General features: G+C 40.4%; 1 protein-coding gene across 13 annotated transcripts in view; it reads left to right on the top strand.

Annotated features, from left to right (window-relative positions):
- TENM3 (teneurin transmembrane protein 3) overlaps positions 1 to 20,333 on the top strand; it is a 2,266,571-nt gene that overhangs the window by 1,778,140 nt on the left and 468,098 nt on the right. For all 13 annotated transcript variants that reach the window (XM_030563289.1, XM_030563287.1, XM_030563282.1 and 10 more), the window contains one exon: positions 15,490 to 15,792. In XM_030563289.1, the coding sequence (XP_030419149.1) occupies positions 15,561 to 15,792 (232 nt within the window). In that variant the 5' untranslated portion in view covers positions 15,490 to 15,560. The remainder of the gene's footprint in view (positions 1 to 15,489; positions 15,793 to 20,333) is intronic.

The raw sequence follows: 20,333 nt of genomic DNA, 5'->3' as shown, positions 1-20,333 counted from the left end.
GGCTCCGGCGGGGCCTGGGGCAAATTGCCCCACTTGTCCCCCCCTCTCCGGGCAGCCCTGGGGCAAAGTAGGAGAAACTACCACTTTTGTAGCAGCCAGGAGGATGAGGGGCAAAGGAATAAGGAGGCTGAGGCTATGTACACGCTACAGGTTATGTCACTATAAGTTATGTCACTCAGGGATGTGAATAAACTATCCTTCTGAGCAGCATAAGTTACACCAACCTAAGTGCTGGTGTGGACAGCACTATGTTGGCAGGAGAGGTTCTGCTGACATAGCTTCTGCCGCTTACAGGGACTGGAGTAATTAAGTTGATAGGAGAGCTTTCTCCCATCGGCTTAAAGTGTCTGCACTAGCAGCAGTTCAGCTGCGTCAGTGCAACTGTGCTGCTGTAAGCTCTGTAGTGTAGTCATAGCCTGAGAGAGGTCCCTTCTATAAGTCAGAGAGCTTGGAAATATGGAATAGGCTTCAAGTTTAGCAGATACCTTCCTAAATTCCACTCTGCTTAGGCGCTCTTGATGAACTTCCATGTCTGAATGGCCCTGAATAATTCCCTGTCCCCAACACACACACACACACACACACACACACACACACACACACACACACACACACTTCATTACTTTTTTGCACTAAAATATAGTAAATGAAACTGCATTCAGACTTACTCTTTCTATCCAAATTTGTTTCTCACTCTCTCCCTTCACTCCATTTTTTTTCTCCTCACTTTCTTGAGTTGCTGTATCTTTTCCTTTCAGTGTATTTTTCCTTTTTCTTATGATTCTACATTAAGCACAGATTATATCACCTCCTTTCTGTTCGTTTCATTGTATGTTTAGTCTTTTCCAATAATCCTGCTCTCCTTTCTTGCCCCAACCTTTATTTCCTGGAGGCCAAAACCCTCTGTCAGTAGAATGAGTCCTTTCACTCCCCCATCAATCAATTTTCTCTCTCATTAGTCCTCCCTGTTTTTCAAATAACAAAATAGATTCCCACATCCTCAGTCGAATGCCCCAAATTACAATCAAATGACCCTTCCCCCCACAAACATCGGATTTCATCTACACAATCCCTGCAATCAACTCCCCTCAAACAAATCCTTGCCAACACAAGTTCTGTCCTGAACAAAAAATCAATCAAATAATCCCTCATAGTCGCATCAAATGCTCCCACACTCAATATCTTGTTGTAGGCTGCTCTTCTTCCACAGTTTGCCTGCTGATGCAGTCCTCAACCCTTCTTGCTTACTTCCAGGACTAAAGGACCATACTCTTCTGCCAGGATTGCTTGCTTGCTCACTTCTCAGCAGTGTGTGTATGTGTGTGGTCAGCAGCTGCTGTTGTCACTATTTTCCTCTGAAGGCCCTCTGCCTGCTAGTAGGGCCTTACATGAGACAATAACAGCCACAGGGCTTTTCTTGGTGGTGCTCAAACCATCAAAGCGTAGCATCAATTGGAGGTCCCCAGGGGGAGAAGAGAGTCTCTTTATGTCAGTTTTAAAGAGAGAGGCCTCTCATTAACAATCAAAATAAAATAAAATCCAAAACAAAACCCAAAAAACCTCTATGCTTATTGGGGTCAGGAGCCCATATGAGAATTCCTTGTATCCTTGTGAGCTAGTCTCGGATTGATTGAAGGGTACTTGATAGTTAATACTGAATTATATGTTTATTGTAAATTCTTTCCTTTAATGAATTTCAGGTTTTTAGAAAATTTAAAGTCATTCCTTTTTAATTGTGTCTTGTAGCAATGGTAAGCAAGAGAGAGAATATGCTCTACAGCCATGAGATTAGTGCTGCAAAAAAAAATACTTAAGAGCATATAATATTGTGTGTTTTATGTAATTCAAAAATGTGGGGTTAGATGATGGACTTTCTTAAGTTTCAAGGTGTGAGCTACTCGTCTGACAGGTCATTTTTTCTTCAGAATGACGACTTTGGAATACTTTCTGGTTTCTATGCTAGAAGTGAGTTTTTAAGAAGTGACTTTCTAGATATGATGAAATATCTATATATTAAGAGTCAACAGTTTGACTAATGGTAGATCATGGCCACAGATCATCCTAAGCACCCCTTCAAAGTGTCATTTTTTCAGCTCAGTTAATTTCTGACAGATCTCACTTTGTCAGTCATGGAAGTGGAAATTTCATCACAGTTGTATGCCTTTTGAGCTTTTCTTAGTGTGTGTTTGTAATAGGTTTTATGGGTGATTAGTTATGTGAATTGTGGCATTCTTGTGGATGGAAGGATTTCTTAATTTTTTTTCATAAAATCTGTTTTGTCTGTAGTTCTCAGCATTTAGACTTTTAAGTTTAATGTACTTGTAATATACATTATAAAGATGAAATTGCTTTGCTTTCTTGACACTAAAAATGTATAAACATTATATACCAAATGCAAAATGTAATATTTTTAATATTTCTCTTATTTTTTAGAAATGGTCATCAACATTCACATAGGAATTCTCTTAACAGAAAAGACCAATGGTCCATCTAGTCTTTCTTCATTGAAATAGTAGCCAATGCCTGATGCTTCTCAGGAAGCATTACAACTCTGAAAATGTACTTTTTTTATTTTTTATTTTTTGCAATACTGTGTAATAGAAAGAAACTTGTCATCAGCAAGTGCTCAGTCTGTAAAAGCTAGTAATCCTTGTAATGTATTTTGTGAGCATAGCCATGGATGCTAAGATTACTTATAAAAATCTAATTATTTTATCACATCTTAAGTGACGTGTTTCATTTTATTCGATGGCATTATGTTTTTCTGGTCAATTATGTGTTGCTTTAAAAAAGCATTTCCCTATATCTCTTTGAAATTTGTTCTTTTTCATCATTACTCACTTTCTTTTTCTTATGAGAAAGGGTAAATGTGAGCAGCTTGTAGGCCTTCTTAATACCCGTATCCTGTGTCCTCTTCTTCCTCTTTTCAAGCTAAATAATCCTAATCTTTTTACTCTTTTTTCCTTGATTTGAATTCCTTCCTCTATCAGTCCTCCAAGTGTCAAATTATGTTTATTGCTCCTCTCTGGACCTTTTTCTTGTCTGCTAATCCTCTCTTGAGATGAGGGGTCTAAAACTGAATTAAGTATTGAAAGTGAAGAGAATGTACACCATTGTAGTTTGATAAATTGATTTATGTAGTGACACATTTTCCATATTGTTCTCTTTCACCCCCTATAATTATGATATCTTTATTCTTTTTGTCTTTTAACAAATTCGTACTTCTGTAGTTTTTAGCTAACAAAGGGCATAAACCATTAAGATGATGTTAGACTCGTAACAATTATCTTGTTCATCTATCCCATGTTTCTTGCTTTTAATGCTGTTCATACTAGAAAGATTCTCTAGATGAAGTATGAGATCGAGTGGGGAGCATTATATGCATTAGGTAAAACTGGCATCATGTTGTCAAAGTGTAATAACCCTTAGGGGAACTCAGTGTTAAAACTACTGAATTGAATGTAACAATTTCCCATAACAATTTAAAAGGCCTGCAAGCGTGCTAAAGTTGTAGCTAAATGTTTCAGTTAACACTTTCTAACATGACCCTAAAGCCTCATTTACATCACACAATTAAATATATATTACAGTATGTTTACTGCCATATAGAAGTAACATAATGTAGTGTTTTTTCTTTTTAAAAATGAAGAACAAAGAACCTTATATCCTCATTCCTATATCCTTCTCTTCCCCTTCATCCATCTCTGTGAACTTTAATTCCCAGTATAGAAGCTGGTTATGTAGATCAGTAGGAAAACTGCCTTCTGGACTTTTAATGGGATATGAAGTCTTTTACTTCTAGGTCACTAACTCAAATTATAATTATTTAGTGATTATATATTTATATAGTGCCATAATTTTGCATGGCTCTTTACAGAGATGATAGACATGGACCCTGCCCAAAAAGACTTATAGTTGACATCCCACAAAGGAGGAGTAGGGAAAGGAGAGTTTTTAAACAAATGAAATGCATAAATGTTGATGCGTCTTCAAATGGAGAATAAGGTAGGAGAGGAGGGAAAGAGTACAAGAATGAAGTAGTGCAAGAGTGAAGACTGGTAGAAAACAGGGGGAAAGAAATGGGTTTTGAGAGGGGATTTGGTGGAGTAGAATGAGGACTGTTGGGTTTCAGGACAAGGGATGACACTTGGCCTTCAGGAAGAGGAATATCATGGCACATATATAGAGCAGAATGAAAAAGGCACAAAGGTGAGTAATTGCTATTTAATGTTTAATTGGTGCCCTGGCGGCTGTCATATAAGAGAAGGCAAGGATTGACTGAGCATGGATACTGACCCACATCAGTTGGATCACATGGGGAAACACGTGCTGCCATTGCCCTTATTGTTTCTGTAGATTAAAAAACAGTCTTTAGGGCTGATAAGATGACATCATTCATGGGGGGCTATTTTTTTATTTTAAAAATCCCTGCCAGCCTGTGTATAACAGTACAAATGTTAATTAACTCACAACTATTGCCAAACACTGATTAAAAAGAGTACCAGATGAGAATATTAAGTTTAGTCTGAAGCATGCGCCTCACTAAAAGGCTGATGGGTAATTTTGTTGTGCTTAGCTTTAATAGTCATCCCTTAACATTTAAAAAAAATCTGTTAGGTCCCCAAAAACATGGGCACAACATCACAAAATTTGGAGCTTCTTTCATATCTCAGTGTCCATCGTTCTATAATTTAACATTCTGAAAAGGCCAACAGGCGTCTTTGCAGTTGTCATATGTCTCATGTTCTTTTCTCTCATCTTCGGTTTTGCCATATGATCAGGCAGGGTACTGAAATTCAGGCTGTGTCTACACTTGGAGCTGGGAGTGTGATTCCCACCTTGAGCTGACATACTCACACTAACTCTCACCAAGTTAGCACACTAAAAATAGCAGTGTAGGCGCAGTAGCATGGGCAGTGTCTAGCCACCCTGAATCCATACCTAGGGGGTTTAGATAGTTTATACTAGGGGCAGCTAGTCAGTGCTAGCACTTTCTGCTGCTCGTGCTATTGCAGCTACGCTACTATATTTAGCTATGCTGCCTTGAATAGAATTAATACATGTCTATTGAAGCTGGGAATTGCACCCCTAACTCCAAATTTAGAGATAGCTATACAGTACAAGAACTCTGCTTTTTTAGTATATCAGAGAATCAAATTCTTGTCTATTTACATATTGTGCTGATGGCAGTAACAAAGTGGCAGAATAAAAGTACTGAAGTGTCCGTTACATCTGCAAAATAATCTCACACATATATGAACAAGTTTTGTGTGAGCCTGTTACCTATTCATAAGTACAAGGGATACTTGCACACACAAGCATCTCTTGGTACATGCATTCTTTGTAGGTTCAATGTAGATGCCCATTTTTGGTATCTTGGGCCTGATCCTTGATTTGATCTCCAGGCAGAAGTCCCTTAAGATTATATCCCAAGTATTTTACTGTCAAACACATGCTTATCTGCATTATTTATAGTCTATGCAGCAATAGTAACTTTGTGTGATGAGGAAAATACATACATCCTGCAGGTCTAATATTCTGTGATGATTTCTTGAAGATTATGTCTCTGTGACACTACTGACAGGAAAAAATGCAGCATGCCTTTGTAAGGATAAATTTTACGTATAAAAAACTTTTGAGAGAGTCACAAAATAGTGCCTAAAAGGGACTCAAAGAAACATAGTAAACAAAGATGGAGAAGTAATTTCTTGTCCTTTGCTTATCCTTCTGGTCTTTATTTCTGCTTACTCCTTTCATGCCTCTTGGTCATACCTGCCCTCAACCAGTCACTGTATACCATCTCTGTGTCCTCCTGCATCCCTTGATCATTTTCCATTTAACCATCATCTGTTTCCTTCCTCCTTCCCCCATCTTCCTATATTAACCTCAAAAATGAATAGTAGTGTGTAAACAATCATTTAGATCACTGCCATTATGGAAGAAGCCTCTTGATTATTTTAAATTGGTTTGGGAACTTCAGATGTCAGTTGCTGTGGAAGTTTGGTCAGGCTGTCTGTGTAACTTGGTTGAGTAAACTTATAATTTTGTACTATAACCCTCATTCTTCCACATCCTTTTTCCACTTAACCGTTGTGTTAAGATCACTGAAGCATCTTATCTTAATCAGATTGCAAGTTTCCTGGGGCAGGGTCCTTATCTTCCTATGTGCTGTACAGTGCCTAGCACAATAGGGTCTCAGCTGAACACTGAGGATTAGCAATACTGATCTTACCATAACTTTCATTTTTCCAAGAGTGAGTCAGAAGCTTTCCTTTATAGAGTGTCCAGCAGGCAGGCAATAATGCTTGATCATTTGACTCGTTGCCCGTTTAGAGACTTAAACTTCCAGCAACCCTCATCTTAAAAGCCCATAACAGATGCCCTGAGATGTGTGGATGCACTCCAGTACAATAAACCAGTGGTCTTCCCCAATGGGGGGCACATCAGGAGGAGCGCCGCCGGAGCAAAAGGGTGGTGCGGCAGGAGGAGTGCATCCGGAGGAAAAGAAAAAAGGGCAGCCAGAGGAGCACCGCCCTAAGATTGGCTGGAATGCTGCCCCTTATAGTGTTCCACCCCAGGCATGTGCTTCCTATGCTGGTGCCTGAAGCTGGCCCTGTGAGATATCCTGAGGGAAGAGTGGGAGTTCCACAACGTGGAGGGGTTGCTGAAGATTTGAAGAAACAAGTATTAGAACAAATTATGCAGTGTGGGAGGTTTGCTATACAGTTGGGTGAAAGTACAGATGTTTCTAACATGTCTCAGCTTATGGTATTTGCTAGATTCTGTTTCAATAATGAAATACATGAAGAACTACTTTTTTTTGAGCCACTAAGGGAAAGATGTACCAGAGAAGATGTATTCTCAACAGTAAATGACTTCTTTAACACAAAGTTTTTCCATAAAACATTTTTCTGAAGTGTAACCACTGATGGAGTGGCTGCTTTGACTGGAATAAGGAGAGGATTCTAGGGTAAGGTTACAGAGAGAGCACTGCACGTGAAATTCATTCACTGTATCATTCATAGGCAGGCTATTGCAGCAAAGAAGTTGCAGCCAGAAGTGTACAAAATGCTACAGGATGTCATCAATGTAGTTAATTTTATAAAAACAAGACATTTAAATAGTAGAATCTTTACAATACTTTGTGATGAGATGGGGAGTGACCATGAAAATCTTTTGTACCACACAGAGGTTCGTTGGTTATCTCATAGCAAAGCGCTTAAAAGAGTTGTTGAACTTAAAGATGAGTTACACATTTTTCTTTTACAAAAATAGAAGTGTTCCAAATTTGCTGACCTTTTCTGTGATGACAAGTGGCTGTCAGTAGTATGCTACTTAGCAGATATTTTCGAAAAATAAACACACTTAATCTGTCCCTTCAGGGTAAAGATGACGTTTTAACAACAAGTGAGAAAGTAACTGCTTTTCTAAAGAAACTCATGCTATAGGGAGAGCATTTTGAAAACAGATGTTTGGAAATGTTTCCATTGTTATGTAATTTTGTTGCTGAAAATGATGTAAGTGTGTCACCTATAAAACTCACGTATCTGCACACTTAAAAAACTTGGAAACAGAATTTTCTAACCTGTTTAAAAATCTTCCAAATGAAGAGTTTCAGCGGGTTTTGAACCCATTTGTTAAAGATATAAAAATGCAAGACCTTCCGATTAGTTTGCAAGAACAACTGACTAACATCAGGGAAGATGGAAATTTACGAGCTGAATTTCAACAAAAACCTTTGTATAATTGATGGATGGGATTGAAAAATGAGTGTCATGATTTAGTAAGCTCAGCCAACGATGCACTTCTTCCATTTGGATCTATGTATCTTTGTGAGGCATTTTTTTCCCAAGGTGTGAAATAAACTGAACATAGAACCAGACCTTCGAATCACTGTATCACAAAGTGTTAAACCAAGATTTTCAGAAATAATGAAGCATATTCAATCACATTGTTCTCACTAAAAAATATTACTATTAATAATATTATTATTTGAGTGAGAGCAGAAAGTTTTTTTACCGTTAATAAATAAAATAAAACATTTTTTTTAAATGTTTATTTCATCTTTATCTCATCCTTTTTTAACTTCTATTTTTATGTGTTATAATGTATATAATATATTAATACAGTAGTACATGTATATAATTTATACATAAATATACATATATTGGGGGTGCGTACTCAAAAAATTTTTACTGATAGGGGTGCGCAATCAAAAAAGTTTGAAGACCACTGCAATAAGCTATCAGTATAACTCTTACTTTGGTTCAGATTCGACTACCCATATTCACCTCGAGTATAGTCTTACTCGTATAGTCCTATTGAATTAAATAGGTCTGCTCAGAGTGAGTCTCTTCTCAGCGGAAATAAGGGTGGCAGAATTTCATCTCCTGAGTATTGCATTCAATTTGGATGTCCTGAGCCTGAAAATAAAGCAGGTGAAATAGAAAAAGATCTCAAAAAGGTCATTAAAAGAAGGGGCATATTTGTGTAGTTCTGTTGGTGGGACACATAGGTGCTGGGGGTGCTGCTGCACCTCCTGGCTTCAAGTAGTCTCCATTATATACAGGGTTTACATTTTGATTCAATGGCTCTCAGCACCCCCACTGTACAAATTGTTCCAGCACCCCTGGTGAGATGTATACAGTTTGAGCTGAAATCAAAGCTTCAGTCAGCTTTGGACCATGCCCTATATGAGAAGATTAAGAAGAATGGCATTATTTAGTTGGGCAAGGTATGCAGTAGTAGGAGATATGAAAGAAGTATGATGGTGTTTTGATGATTGTGTCCTTCCATCATATTATAGATCAGAACATGGAATGCAACATTTTAAAATGACTAAAGTGAAATATTTTATGCCATGTATTGTCCACATGTATAATTCATTTGCCTCAGGAAATTAAGGCAAGTGGTTTAGAAAGCTGCAAGAAATGGTTAGACATGTCTCTGAACAAGAATACCATTTGTTGTTCTAATTATGTAAAAATGTTATAAGAGGTGTTGACCCTAGTACTTCAGGCTATAGCTCACCACATGTAAAGATTGAGAGAGAATTTTTTACACTGTGATTTAGCACTATGGGAGTTTTAATCATTCATCCAAAACACCAGGTGCGAACTGCCGGTAAAGGTAGGAGACTAGGCTAGATAAACCAATGATCTGCTCTGGCATAACTCATACTGTATGTTCTTGTAAAATGAATATTTTCAGATAATCATTCAGTTTGGGATTTCTATAAATTAGCCATTTATGGCTCAATCCTGTCTCCTTGGTGCAGCCAAAACTGATCCTGGCTCCAGGAATGCAGGATTGAGTCCTTGGTAGGTATTTGATGGTAACCCCAAATTGAATGAGTATCTTTAAATAGGACTAAAAAGAATATATCAGTGTTGCCAAACCAGCACAGAAATTGGTGTACATTTCTCCTTTTTTATTAAAAACAAGAAGTCCTTAGCTTGGTCAGATGATTCAAAAGATTATAGGAGGCTGTAATGTCCAGTGGTTCAAACACCAAATCAAGATTTAAGTTATCATAGCAAATTGAAATATGGACATATGTCAGCCAGTACATTGTCCATTTCCTTCAGTATATGCAGAACATTTCAAGGTATGCTATTATACACACAATATAATCTCTTGCATAGCAGGTGCAGACTGAGAGATGTAGCAGAGTGTTAGTAGAAAGACTGATGAAAACCCAAAAAACTCTGCATGTATGCCAGGAGATATGGTGTCCCCAGGAAATAAAAAACTATATGCAATTATATGCATGGTATGTGCTTGCTCTGTACTCATGAGCCAGAGATGCCAGGTTCTTATATGAAATCTTTGATCTGTAAAAATACTGTGGAGAAAGTTATTTAAATGAGCAGAGTAACTGACTTAGCCATTTTAATGTCATTTTGAGATGATTTAGTAGCTGAATGTCTTTTTGTAAATATTGTACTAAGAAAAATCTCGTTCTGTTCCATTAATTGGGACAAAGCTATTTGGTAGACCATAAATATTGACATATAGGGAAAGTTTTACTTGAAGATGAAGGCAAATGTTTCTGTAATATGTTCTAAAACTGGTTTAATTCTATTAGGTTTAAAACTTTAATCTGATTTGTCAAGAAAACTGTTCATGTGTCAAATTAGTCACTCTATTCCCTTGAGCTTTGTATTGTATTTATTATTTCATGTGTGCTTAATATAAGGCATAGTAGAAGGAGAATAGTCAGTGCATTCAGGTAACTGGGATGCAGCTCATGCAACACAAAATAAAAGGAAAAGGAAAATATCTTAGAGTTTGATGACCAAGGGGTCACTTAAAGTTGGTGGAAAACTTGTTAACACAATAATTACTAAAGATAATTTTATGGTGAGAGAGCTGAGCAGATACAGTAACTGCCAACCTCAACCTCTGCACTTTATCAGTGGTTTTTGCTGAGAAAAAAATACTCAGTCTTCTTGAGAGAAAAAATATAGTTTATTTCTGAAGATGTTCATAGTATGACAGGGTGAAAATGTCATGCAATAATGAGAAAGTGCTGTAGTAGAAAGTACTTCTAAAAAATGAAATGCAGCAAGAACCCTAACCAGAAGCCTTACAAAGCCAACAGCAAGTTTTCCTTTCCTTGACCTGTCTTTGTTGGCAGGCAACCTAGACTTCAATATGCAGTGCCCTTCTGAATTTAGAAAAAATACATGTTTTGTAGTTCAAGTGCTATATACAGTTTTCTCGATGAATGTTTTGTCTCATAATTGGAATAGTGCAGAAAGATTTTTACTGCTGGCTAGATTAGGCATATTTACCAGACTTTAGTCTCTTTTGATTCCTCTCTGGCTATGTGTACGCTACAGCCTGTCAGCATAATTTATGTCACTGAGGGGTATGAATAAACAATCCTCCTGAGCAACATAAATTACACCTGCATAAGCACCCGTGCATAGTGCTATGTCGGCAGGAGAGCTTCTCCTAAAGACACAGCTTCTGCCACTCGTGCAGGTTTTATTATGCCGATAGCAGAACTCTCTCCCGTCAGCATAGAGCATCTTCACCAAACGCGTATTGGTACAGCTGCGCCGCTGCAGCGCTGAATGTATAGACATGGCTTCTCTTTCTGACAACTTTCGTTCTGTTCCTCCATTCTATAGATTTACCTTATATAAGCGGGGGAATGGTCCTGCAATTATGGGGAACTTGCCTGGCTTATGTGCTATCTCGGTGGAATTGGCTAGCACCTTGCTCCCACTATCTTTACCCAGAAACCTACCTGACCTCGAGGACTCCCCTTCCTCCTCCCATGTGGCAGAGTCCTTGTAACCTCCACAAGGCTGGGCCCAGGATTCCTGGGGGATTTTACCTCCAGTTTTATCGAGGTCACTTAGGACAGGGGTTAGAGTGTCCTCACTCCGGATACCCTCGTCGCACTGGATGCTTTCCTGACTCACTGATCACTACATACATTTCAAAGCAAATGCACAATTTATTAAACAGCAGCTAATAATAAAATTAGAAAAAAATGGGAAAGGCTAAAGGGAACAACAAGTAACTATGCTTTGGGGCGATGTGGACACCACAAATGGCAATCTCTGGAACTCAAAGAAACTTCACAGTCTGTTTCTCACACGTTGCAGGCTGCCTTCTCAGGGCCGCCCGGGGGGGAGGGGCGGCAAGTGGGGCAATTTGCCCCGGGCCCCGCAGGGGCCCCATGAGTCCTGGCCCGGCGGTGGTCCAGGGGGGTCTTCGGTGGCATTTCAGCGGCGGGGGGCCCTGCAGTGCTGCCGAAGACGTGGAACGACTGAAAGGCCCTCCACTGCCAAAATGCCCCGCAAGCCCTGGCCAAGTGGCGGTCCGGGTCTTCGGTGGCATTTCGGCGGCGGGGGAGGGGGGGGCCCTTCAGTCGCTCTGGGTCTTTGGTGCCGGGGGGCCTTCTGTGCTGCCGAAGATGCGGAGTGACTGAAGGGCACTCCGCCGCCGAAGACCCGGACCGCTGCCCGGTGAGTACAAGTGACGCAGCTCCTTTGCTGTGCCTCAGACCCCCTGAATCCTCTGGGTGGCCCTGCCCTTGCTGCACTGCAGTGATACTGCAGATCAGACACTTGGTCTGGTAGTGGCCATGCATCTTCAGGTTCTAGGCTTCTTCCCAGCATTGGTCCTCCTGCTGGGGATATAATCCCCCTCCAAGTCTGGGCTGCCAGACCTCTTGTCGGGCAGCATCTCCCTGTGCTGGGCTCCCTGCCCAGGGTTTCCTCCCCCCTTTCCCAGATGCACACTGTCCTGGGCTCTGGGCTGTCCCCGCCCCACTCTGCCTCAGCACTGCTGCTGTTCTGCCTCCAGCTCAGCTCTGCTCTCTTGGCTGCTGCTCTGGTCCTGGATGTTTTGGCTCTCCTGTCTGGGCTATTTCTTTGGCCCCCTCTAGTTCTGGCTGCTGTTCTGCTCTGCTCTGGCTCAGGCAGCTCCAGCTTATATGGAGGACATTGGCCTGCCTGCCCTGTCATTCAGGCTAACCAGGAGCATTAGCCCCTCCCCATTGACCCTGGGGATTGTCCATCTCAGGATCTTGATTTTTACATAGGCCCTTCCCCTTTCCTTTGGTCCTGGGATAGGGCCAACTAAAAACCTGCAGTAAGTTTCAGTAAGGGGCCAACAGTCCTTTACACTTACATAAACCAATGACTAAATAATTTTTAAAAGCCTGATCCTGCAAGAGGCTGAGCTCTTCCTGTAAGGGGTTGAAGGCAATCAACTCAAATTGACTTCATTGTGGCCATTAAAGATAGCATGTGTTTTACCTTTAAATTCAAAATGTGCAGGATCAGGCTATTGGAGCACTCAGCATTTCACAGGAACTAAATGTCTTATGCAAAACATGACTATGGTGTCCACTGTATCTTCTTAGTTCATGATGACAGTATAATTGCCATGAAAGTATTCCAATAACTTGGTGCTATTAACAAGCTTGTATTTTCTAGCCTTCTCATTCTTAGCCTGGAGAGGCAGCAGATAACCCAGAAAACTGCCTTTTGAAGTTGTATTGAATTCATTGATTCTGTGTGAAGCAGATCAGTAGTTCCTAACACTACAGCGTAGATTAAATCTTGAGGATTTTCAGCTTTTTATAGTCATGGAAAGCATTGCACACAGGGCTTTGTTTTTATTTTGCAGAAATACTGCAGAAGCTTGAAGACTCTTCTAAAAAAAAATCATATTGATCTTATCTTTGATGGTTAGTACTGTATATCGATTTTCTCATGGCACAATTTAGAGATTCCAAGAATAAAAAAGATCTTTAGATACCCTGAAGTATATGGCTAAAAAAGAGATGTTTCCATATGTCTACATGCTGATATGGAATATCCTAAAATAACTGTTTATTGATAACTTAAAGCAGCTCTATTATTTTTTTTTTTAATCATGTTAATAGTTTTATGGTCTGAGGTCTGAACCGATATAGTAACTGACAACCTATGCACTTTATCAATGGTTTTTCCTGAAGAGAGGGAAAAAATACTGCTTATTTCTGAAGATGGTCATAATATAACAGAGTGAAAATGTCTACAATACTTAGAAAGCTATTTTTAAATAAAAGGAACAGGGTCATTTAATATTCAGCAGTATGGGGAGAAAAGTATTTAATCACAAAATGTAGGTGAGTGTGTTTCATGTAAAAGGATTTAAAACATAACCTGCACTTAGGGTTGCCAATGTTGGTCGGATGTATTCCTGGAAATTTAATCACATGATATAATCTTTAATGAAAGATTAATATTTAATTCCTGGACTACATGTGCCTGCACATATCAGTATCCCTAGATTAAGTGAGCAGTATCATTGTACCTATATCAACTGGTATTTGTGCTAGGAAAAATAAACATTTTGACATGAAAAAGGAGGTATAAAGTATTTTTGAAATTGCCCTAAATGTAAAAGGGAATTTGCTTAAATGAAAAAAAAATTAGCTCTGTATTTAGTGTATATGTATTCCGTGTAATTTTGCACTTTATCTTGAAATTCCTAAATTGAGATTCACCTACGTCAAGAAATGTGAGAGCCTTCTAGAGAACTTCAAACTAGATAGGATGATAAAAAACCTTTCATTTAAAAAATCTGAATTACAGTTCAGTAGTAAATCAAATACTCTCTTAGAATATTGAGAGAGACAATTAACTAGTTTGTTTGAAATGAAATATGTTTAAAAATGTAATAGGTGAACTGATCTAAAGCAACCTTGGTTTTGTAGAACAGAGAGTGAAAATACAGTTTGATATTGCTTTGTGATATGCACTGTACATTGTCATTTTAATCCTCCTTCACAAAGGGAATGGCTGTTACCATCACTCTTTGTAAAGTAATTGTGTGGTACTTTAAATATTTCTAAACTGAGAAGGACTCCAAGGAGAGAGAGATCTCATAGTCTTCCTCCTGAAGACAAAGGAAATAACATTAACACACAACAAATTATGTAAGAAATAGCAGCTCCTCAGTTTATGGGACATTGTCAGGTATTTGTTTATATAGAGTACTTATACACATTTTTAAATAGTTGGCAAAAACTAATATGAATGATTTTTATTTAAAATGGCAATGGAAATGTTTAATATTTTTAAACAATCTCTTTCTGTGTTAGAAAACCAAATGCCTGAGCTTTGTGTATGAGAACTTGTAAGTGAAACTGAGTACTCAATGTAAACTGAATGAAACTGGAAGTATAGTAAGGAAACATCACTAACTATCAGAAATATATTAGATTTTAAAAATATTTTTATCTTTACAGTGTCCCTTCAAGATATGACTAGAAAAATGATTTCTGATTTATATTTGCAATGTGAATTTAAATTTGCAGCATTACTGCTTTTATCCAAGAGTAGGCACACTGAAATGCACAACCAGGGAGAATTTCTTTCCAATGCCTGTGTTGTTCTTATGTTTCAGCAGCCTGTCATGAAATACTAGGTTTAGGTTCTCACTAAAGGACAATTTTCTAAACACATAGACAGCAACAAAAAACATGGATATTAAACATTTGCATTTCAGAAACAGACATTGAAACAGAAGATCCTCATGGATAGGAAAAAGCCAGGCTCCCCTTAAAAGCATGTACGAGTGTATCTTTCTCAAAAGAAGAAAAAAAAAAAAAAGCAGATAATATTTTCCTTGTGCTGAAAGCCAGAAATATTTTATTTCAGGGTTTCTAGTTGAATTTGGCAATGCAATTTGAGCTTATGTTTTTGGGTGCACTCACTTGCACACAGCACATTAGATGTATACTGTAACTTCTGTTATTGTTAATGGGTTTCTTGGCTAATCTATCAGGCATGCTGCTGAAAAATTAAACTATTGTGTGTCTTGTGAACAACATAGAACTGTATTTCAGATACTGTTTAACAGTATTTTTTTAGAAATAGGATCTTTGTTTCTGTGTCAGAAAGACATGGAGAACTCTCAGGAATTAGATGACCACTGAAGTATTATTATAATGTATATATTTTTATCTTCTTAAAGGTGGACATAAATTAAATGTAGAGAAGAGTTTCAAGTAAGCTGGGCTGATGTGCATACAGAAGGAATGAAGTATGGATGTGAAAGAACGTAGGCCTTATTGCTCCCTGACAAAGAGCAGAAGAGACAAAGAACGACGTTACACAAATTCTTCAGCAGAAAATGAGGAGTGCAGAGTGCCTACACAGAAGTCATACAGTTCAAGTGAAACCCTGAAAGCTTTTGATCATGATTCCTCCAGGTTGTTGTATGGAAACCGGGTGAAGGACTTAGTCCACAGGGAAGCAGATGAGTATACCAGGCAAGGTAGGTAAAGTGTTCTAATACTAACTATGCACAATTTGGTTAGTGTGTCAGTGAGGCATTTCATCTCTGGGTGGAATATGTTGTCATGATAGTTTTATTAATAATAATAATAATAATAATAATAATAATAATAAACATATATGTAGTATGTTTAATTTATAGCTCATTATTATCCCTACCCTAAAGATAGTGAAAAAGAGACAGAGCAAATTAAGTAAACTACCTAGAGTCAAGCAAGAAGTCAGTGACAAAGTTGCGAACAGAACTCAGGTGTCCTGAATCCTTGCCCAATGTTAAGATTAGTAGACTACAGCTTTACTGCATCCAGTTATCACCTTGCTCAGTGTTGTGTCCATATAATGTGCCTAAAGCTATGCATAGATACAGGGTGATAAATAATAAATAAAACCTCTGTCCCAAAGGACTAAACAACATCAGTATGTTAAGTATAATAATGCAATGATGTCTTTCTCCTATAGGTCACCAGGGCAGTAAAAACTGTGTTGTACTGTTTTACAGCTTTTGGGTGGACAGGGGGAAATTAGTTCATAGTTAAGGTCTATTTCTAGTGGACGGGTATCCAGAACAGAAGAACTACTAGCACTAACTTACACCATTGTTGGCTTTTCAACAAGGTCAGGGTCTGAAAAGACGTGAGGATTAAACCTAAAGATGGTCCTCTCCAGTCTGATTAGATGTGAATTAGTTGAGCAGCATATGGAAGCTTTCACTGTCACTCTCCATGAACCCTGGATACAGAATTTTAGTCTCCCAGGCTGTCATTCCTGCACTTTTAAATAGTGCTCCTATTTAATTAAGAAACAAAATGATGAAAGGTATAGTGCTGAAATTCCATTACCTGAAAAGAAAAGATCTGGAGCTGACATGAACTCTGTGTAAAAAGTCCAGTACTTGTGTGTTTCTTTTTGTGTGAGAGGGAAATGACTTTCATGGGTAGAAAAGGAAGTTTTCTCCACAGTGAAGAATTCTCTGGTTTTACTTTTCTGAAATTTTTCAAAATCATAACTTTAAAAAAAAAATCTGGCTGAGAGATTTTTATTTTTGTCCTCCTCTATGCCAGGTGGAAGCCAGTGGCTACAATAGGACTCCTAAAGTGAGCATGGTTATCACCAGAATCATAGGAAAAAGATGAACGGGACCTTAGAATTAAAGCTCACAGAGAAAAAAAATTCTGCCAAAATTTCCAAAGGGGAAAAAAATCTGTTCCTGAAAATTTTCACCTAAATTTATCTTTTTTTAACGAAAAACAAAAACTGATTTTTCTTATTCAAGTGGTTGCTCATGTCTGTTCAATGCTAGATGTGCACGCACCGCATGTACAGTTGCTGGAGTTTTTCCCCTCAATGGTATCTATAGGGCCCTAGCATCCTCTGGAGCTGTGTGTGTGTGCACTGGTATAAGGGGCGCCGCTGACCCTGTGCCCTCTCAGTTCCCTCTTACTGCTCGTGACGATTGCTGGAATGTTTCTTCTTGCTGTGGGAAGGCTTTCTTTTCCAGTGGTTGGACTTCCTCTGTCATATTCTGAATAGTTGTCATTGTTGATGTATATAGTTCTTCATTAGAGTTAATGTATATAGTAGTGTTAATGGTTGTCCCTGTTGTCGAGGGACTTTTTGCCCGCAGGGCTAGATGTGTCCTGGTTCCCAGGCTTGAAGCCATGTGCCTCTTGCAGCAAGTTGATGCCAGTTAGCGAACCTGCACACTAGCTGTCTAAAGTGTCTGGGGAAGTCTCATGTCAAAGAGAAGTGCCAGATCTGCAGGGATTTCAAGCCCTGTACCAGAAAGGACAGGGACATTTGGCTGAAAGCCATTCTTATGGAGGCGGGCCTCAGACCAACATCTATCTGAATCATGCAGAGTACTTTGGCATCTGTGTGGAGCACTTCCCCGGTACTATGTTCTTCTCCATAGTTGGTGCAGAGGAAGAAATGTAAGAAATGGTGCATTGAGAGAGGATTCCTCGGTGCTGAAGAGAGAGAAGCAGGGAGGGACTGGCATAGTGAGATTTGTGTCAGGCCATTCGTCCTCCCCCAAGTCACTGATGGCTCCATAGACTCCACCTAGAGCACTGACTCCCGTACGGGATGCATCATAGATTCCCAGGAACAGCCGTGGGCCCAGATTGTTGCTGGCCCCCTCAACACCAGAGGCCTTTCAGGCAGCAAAGGATCTGCTGTTACTCCTGATCCTGCCAACCTCTCAAGGACTCCCGCTAGCGAAGGTGACTAGGGTCACAAGGGAACAAGTGCTGGCAAGCTCTGTCCTGGTACTGACCACTGCAGCATCATTCAGATGCAAGCCCTCCATGGTACCCATGCATCAGTCAGGTACTGCACTGTCTTGGTTTCCAAGGGGAAGAATCCTCTTTGGAGTTGGAAGGGGAATTCTTCGCTCCATCCAAGATCTAGTGGTACCCAGCCTCCGGATTTCGGTTCTGGCCCTCCCACTGGCACCTGGTCACTGGGCCACTGGCTGATGCAGTTGCAGTACTGGAACCCCTGCAGGTTCCCCCCAGTATGGGGGTTCCCTTCCTACCGCTCATACTCTGTGGTATCAGAAAGATGGGCCACCACCTCTTCCTGCCCAGCACCGGACCCTAACTCCAGCACCAATCCTGGTGCTGACATTCAGGAAGTGGCTGCGATGGATGTAGTGGAAGCAAAAGAAGAGGGCAGAGCCCCTCTTTTGCCACAGGTCTCCTCCTCATTGTCCCTGGATGAGGCAGTTGCAAGCCCTAGAACCTTGCTTTCTCAAGATGACTTCAGGGCCAGCAAGTTCTCCTGAAAAGTGGCAAACTTCAGTCTGAAAGTGAAAGAATTTAAGGAGTTGGCGCACAGCCTGCCGCTTCCTCCAGTATAGCCTTACCCATAAATGAAACCATGTTTGGGACTGTTAAGACACTGTGGCAGACCCCTTCCTTCTCTGTCCCCCCATCTCAGAGAGGGCAGAGAAGAAATACTGTGCCCCATCAAGTGGGTTTGACTAGCTTTACTCTCACCTTCCACTGGAATCCCTGATAGTGTTGGTGGCAAATGAGTGAGACATACAGGGCAGTTGAGTGCTACCCCCAAAAAATAAAGAAGCTCAGAGGCTAGACCAGACCTGATTGGACAAAAAGTTGTATTCAACAGGCAGTATCAAATTATGTATCTCCAACCAACAGGCTCTCCTGGGGAGGTAAGATTTTAATCTGTGGAACTCGCTGTCCAAATTTAAAGACGTCCTCTCACAGAAATTGAGGCTGGAATTTGCGGCCATCTTAGAGGGGGGCAAGACTGTAGCTACGACTTCCCTGCAGGTGGCTCTGGATGCGGCCAACTCAGTCACCAGGACTATGGCACATCTCTATCTTCCGTGGTCACAGAAGATTGCTCAGGTTCATAATGGGGCAACACCACTACCATTTCGCTGCTCTTCTTTTCAGTCTGTCGGCAGCCACACAGCTCTTCATGAAGTGTATGGTGTAGTAGCAGCCTTCCTCAGGATTTGAGGTGTGTAAGTGTACTTGTATCTCAATGACTGGCTGATAAATGGTCAGTCACAGGCTCAGGGGAGGCACAACATCAGCCCAGTACCTTCCAGACCCAGCGCTTGGTCCAAGTTCAGAGAACAGAGTTCATCAGGGCAGTGATCAATTAGACGCAGGCCAAAGCCTCCCTACTGGAAGCCTGTTTCCAATCTATGTGGGACCTGATTTCCAAGGTCAGAATCCACCCACTGAAGACTGTTCAGGTTTACCTCAAGCTGTTGGATCCCATGGTGGCATGTACCTATGTGGTGCAGCACACAAGGCTACACCTCAGACCCCTTCAAATGTGCCTGGTGTTGGTCTACTCCCTGAGCAGACACCACCTGGACTCAGTACTCACAATTCCATCTCCAGTCCTTGCTTTGCTGACCTGGTGGAGAGACCCAGGATCTGTAATGAAAGGGATACCCTTTGCTGCCCTTCATCCATCGGTAACCTTAGTCTCAGGCATGTTAGACCAAAGGTGGGGAGCCCACCGTGGCAGGTTCACGACCCAGACTTCTGGTCCTAGGAAGAACTCTCCTTGCATATAAAGGTCAGGGAATTCATGGCGGTACACATGGCTTGTCAGATGTTCCTTTCCCAGATCATGTGGGTACAGGTCTTAATGGACAGGTCTTGATGAACAACACAATGGTGCAGGTCTTGACGGACAACATAACATCAATGTTTTACATCCACAAGCATGGGGAGGCTCTATCTTCAGCCCTGTTCTAGGAGGTCCTCTAGTTGTGGGACTTCTGTGTGAAATATGCTATTCATCTCAAGGCTTCACATCACCCAGGAGTCTGAAACATGCTGGCAGATCACCTCAACAGATACTTTTCCTCTCACCACGAGTGGCCTCTGCATCTGGAGGTTGTCAATGTTATCTTCCAGAAATGGGGGCCTCCCCATGTGGACTCGTTCATCACCAGACAGAACAAGAAATGCCATCAGATCTGTTTGCTGCACGGTCACAGCGTGATCTGCCTCTCTGATGCCTTCCTGC

This window comes from Gopherus evgoodei, chromosome 5 (assembly GCF_007399415.2).
Source record: "Gopherus evgoodei ecotype Sinaloan lineage chromosome 5, rGopEvg1_v1.p, whole genome shotgun sequence".
Lineage (NCBI taxonomy): Eukaryota > Metazoa > Chordata > Testudines > Testudinidae > Gopherus > Gopherus evgoodei.
This window is presented reverse-complemented; position numbering and strand designations above follow the sequence as displayed.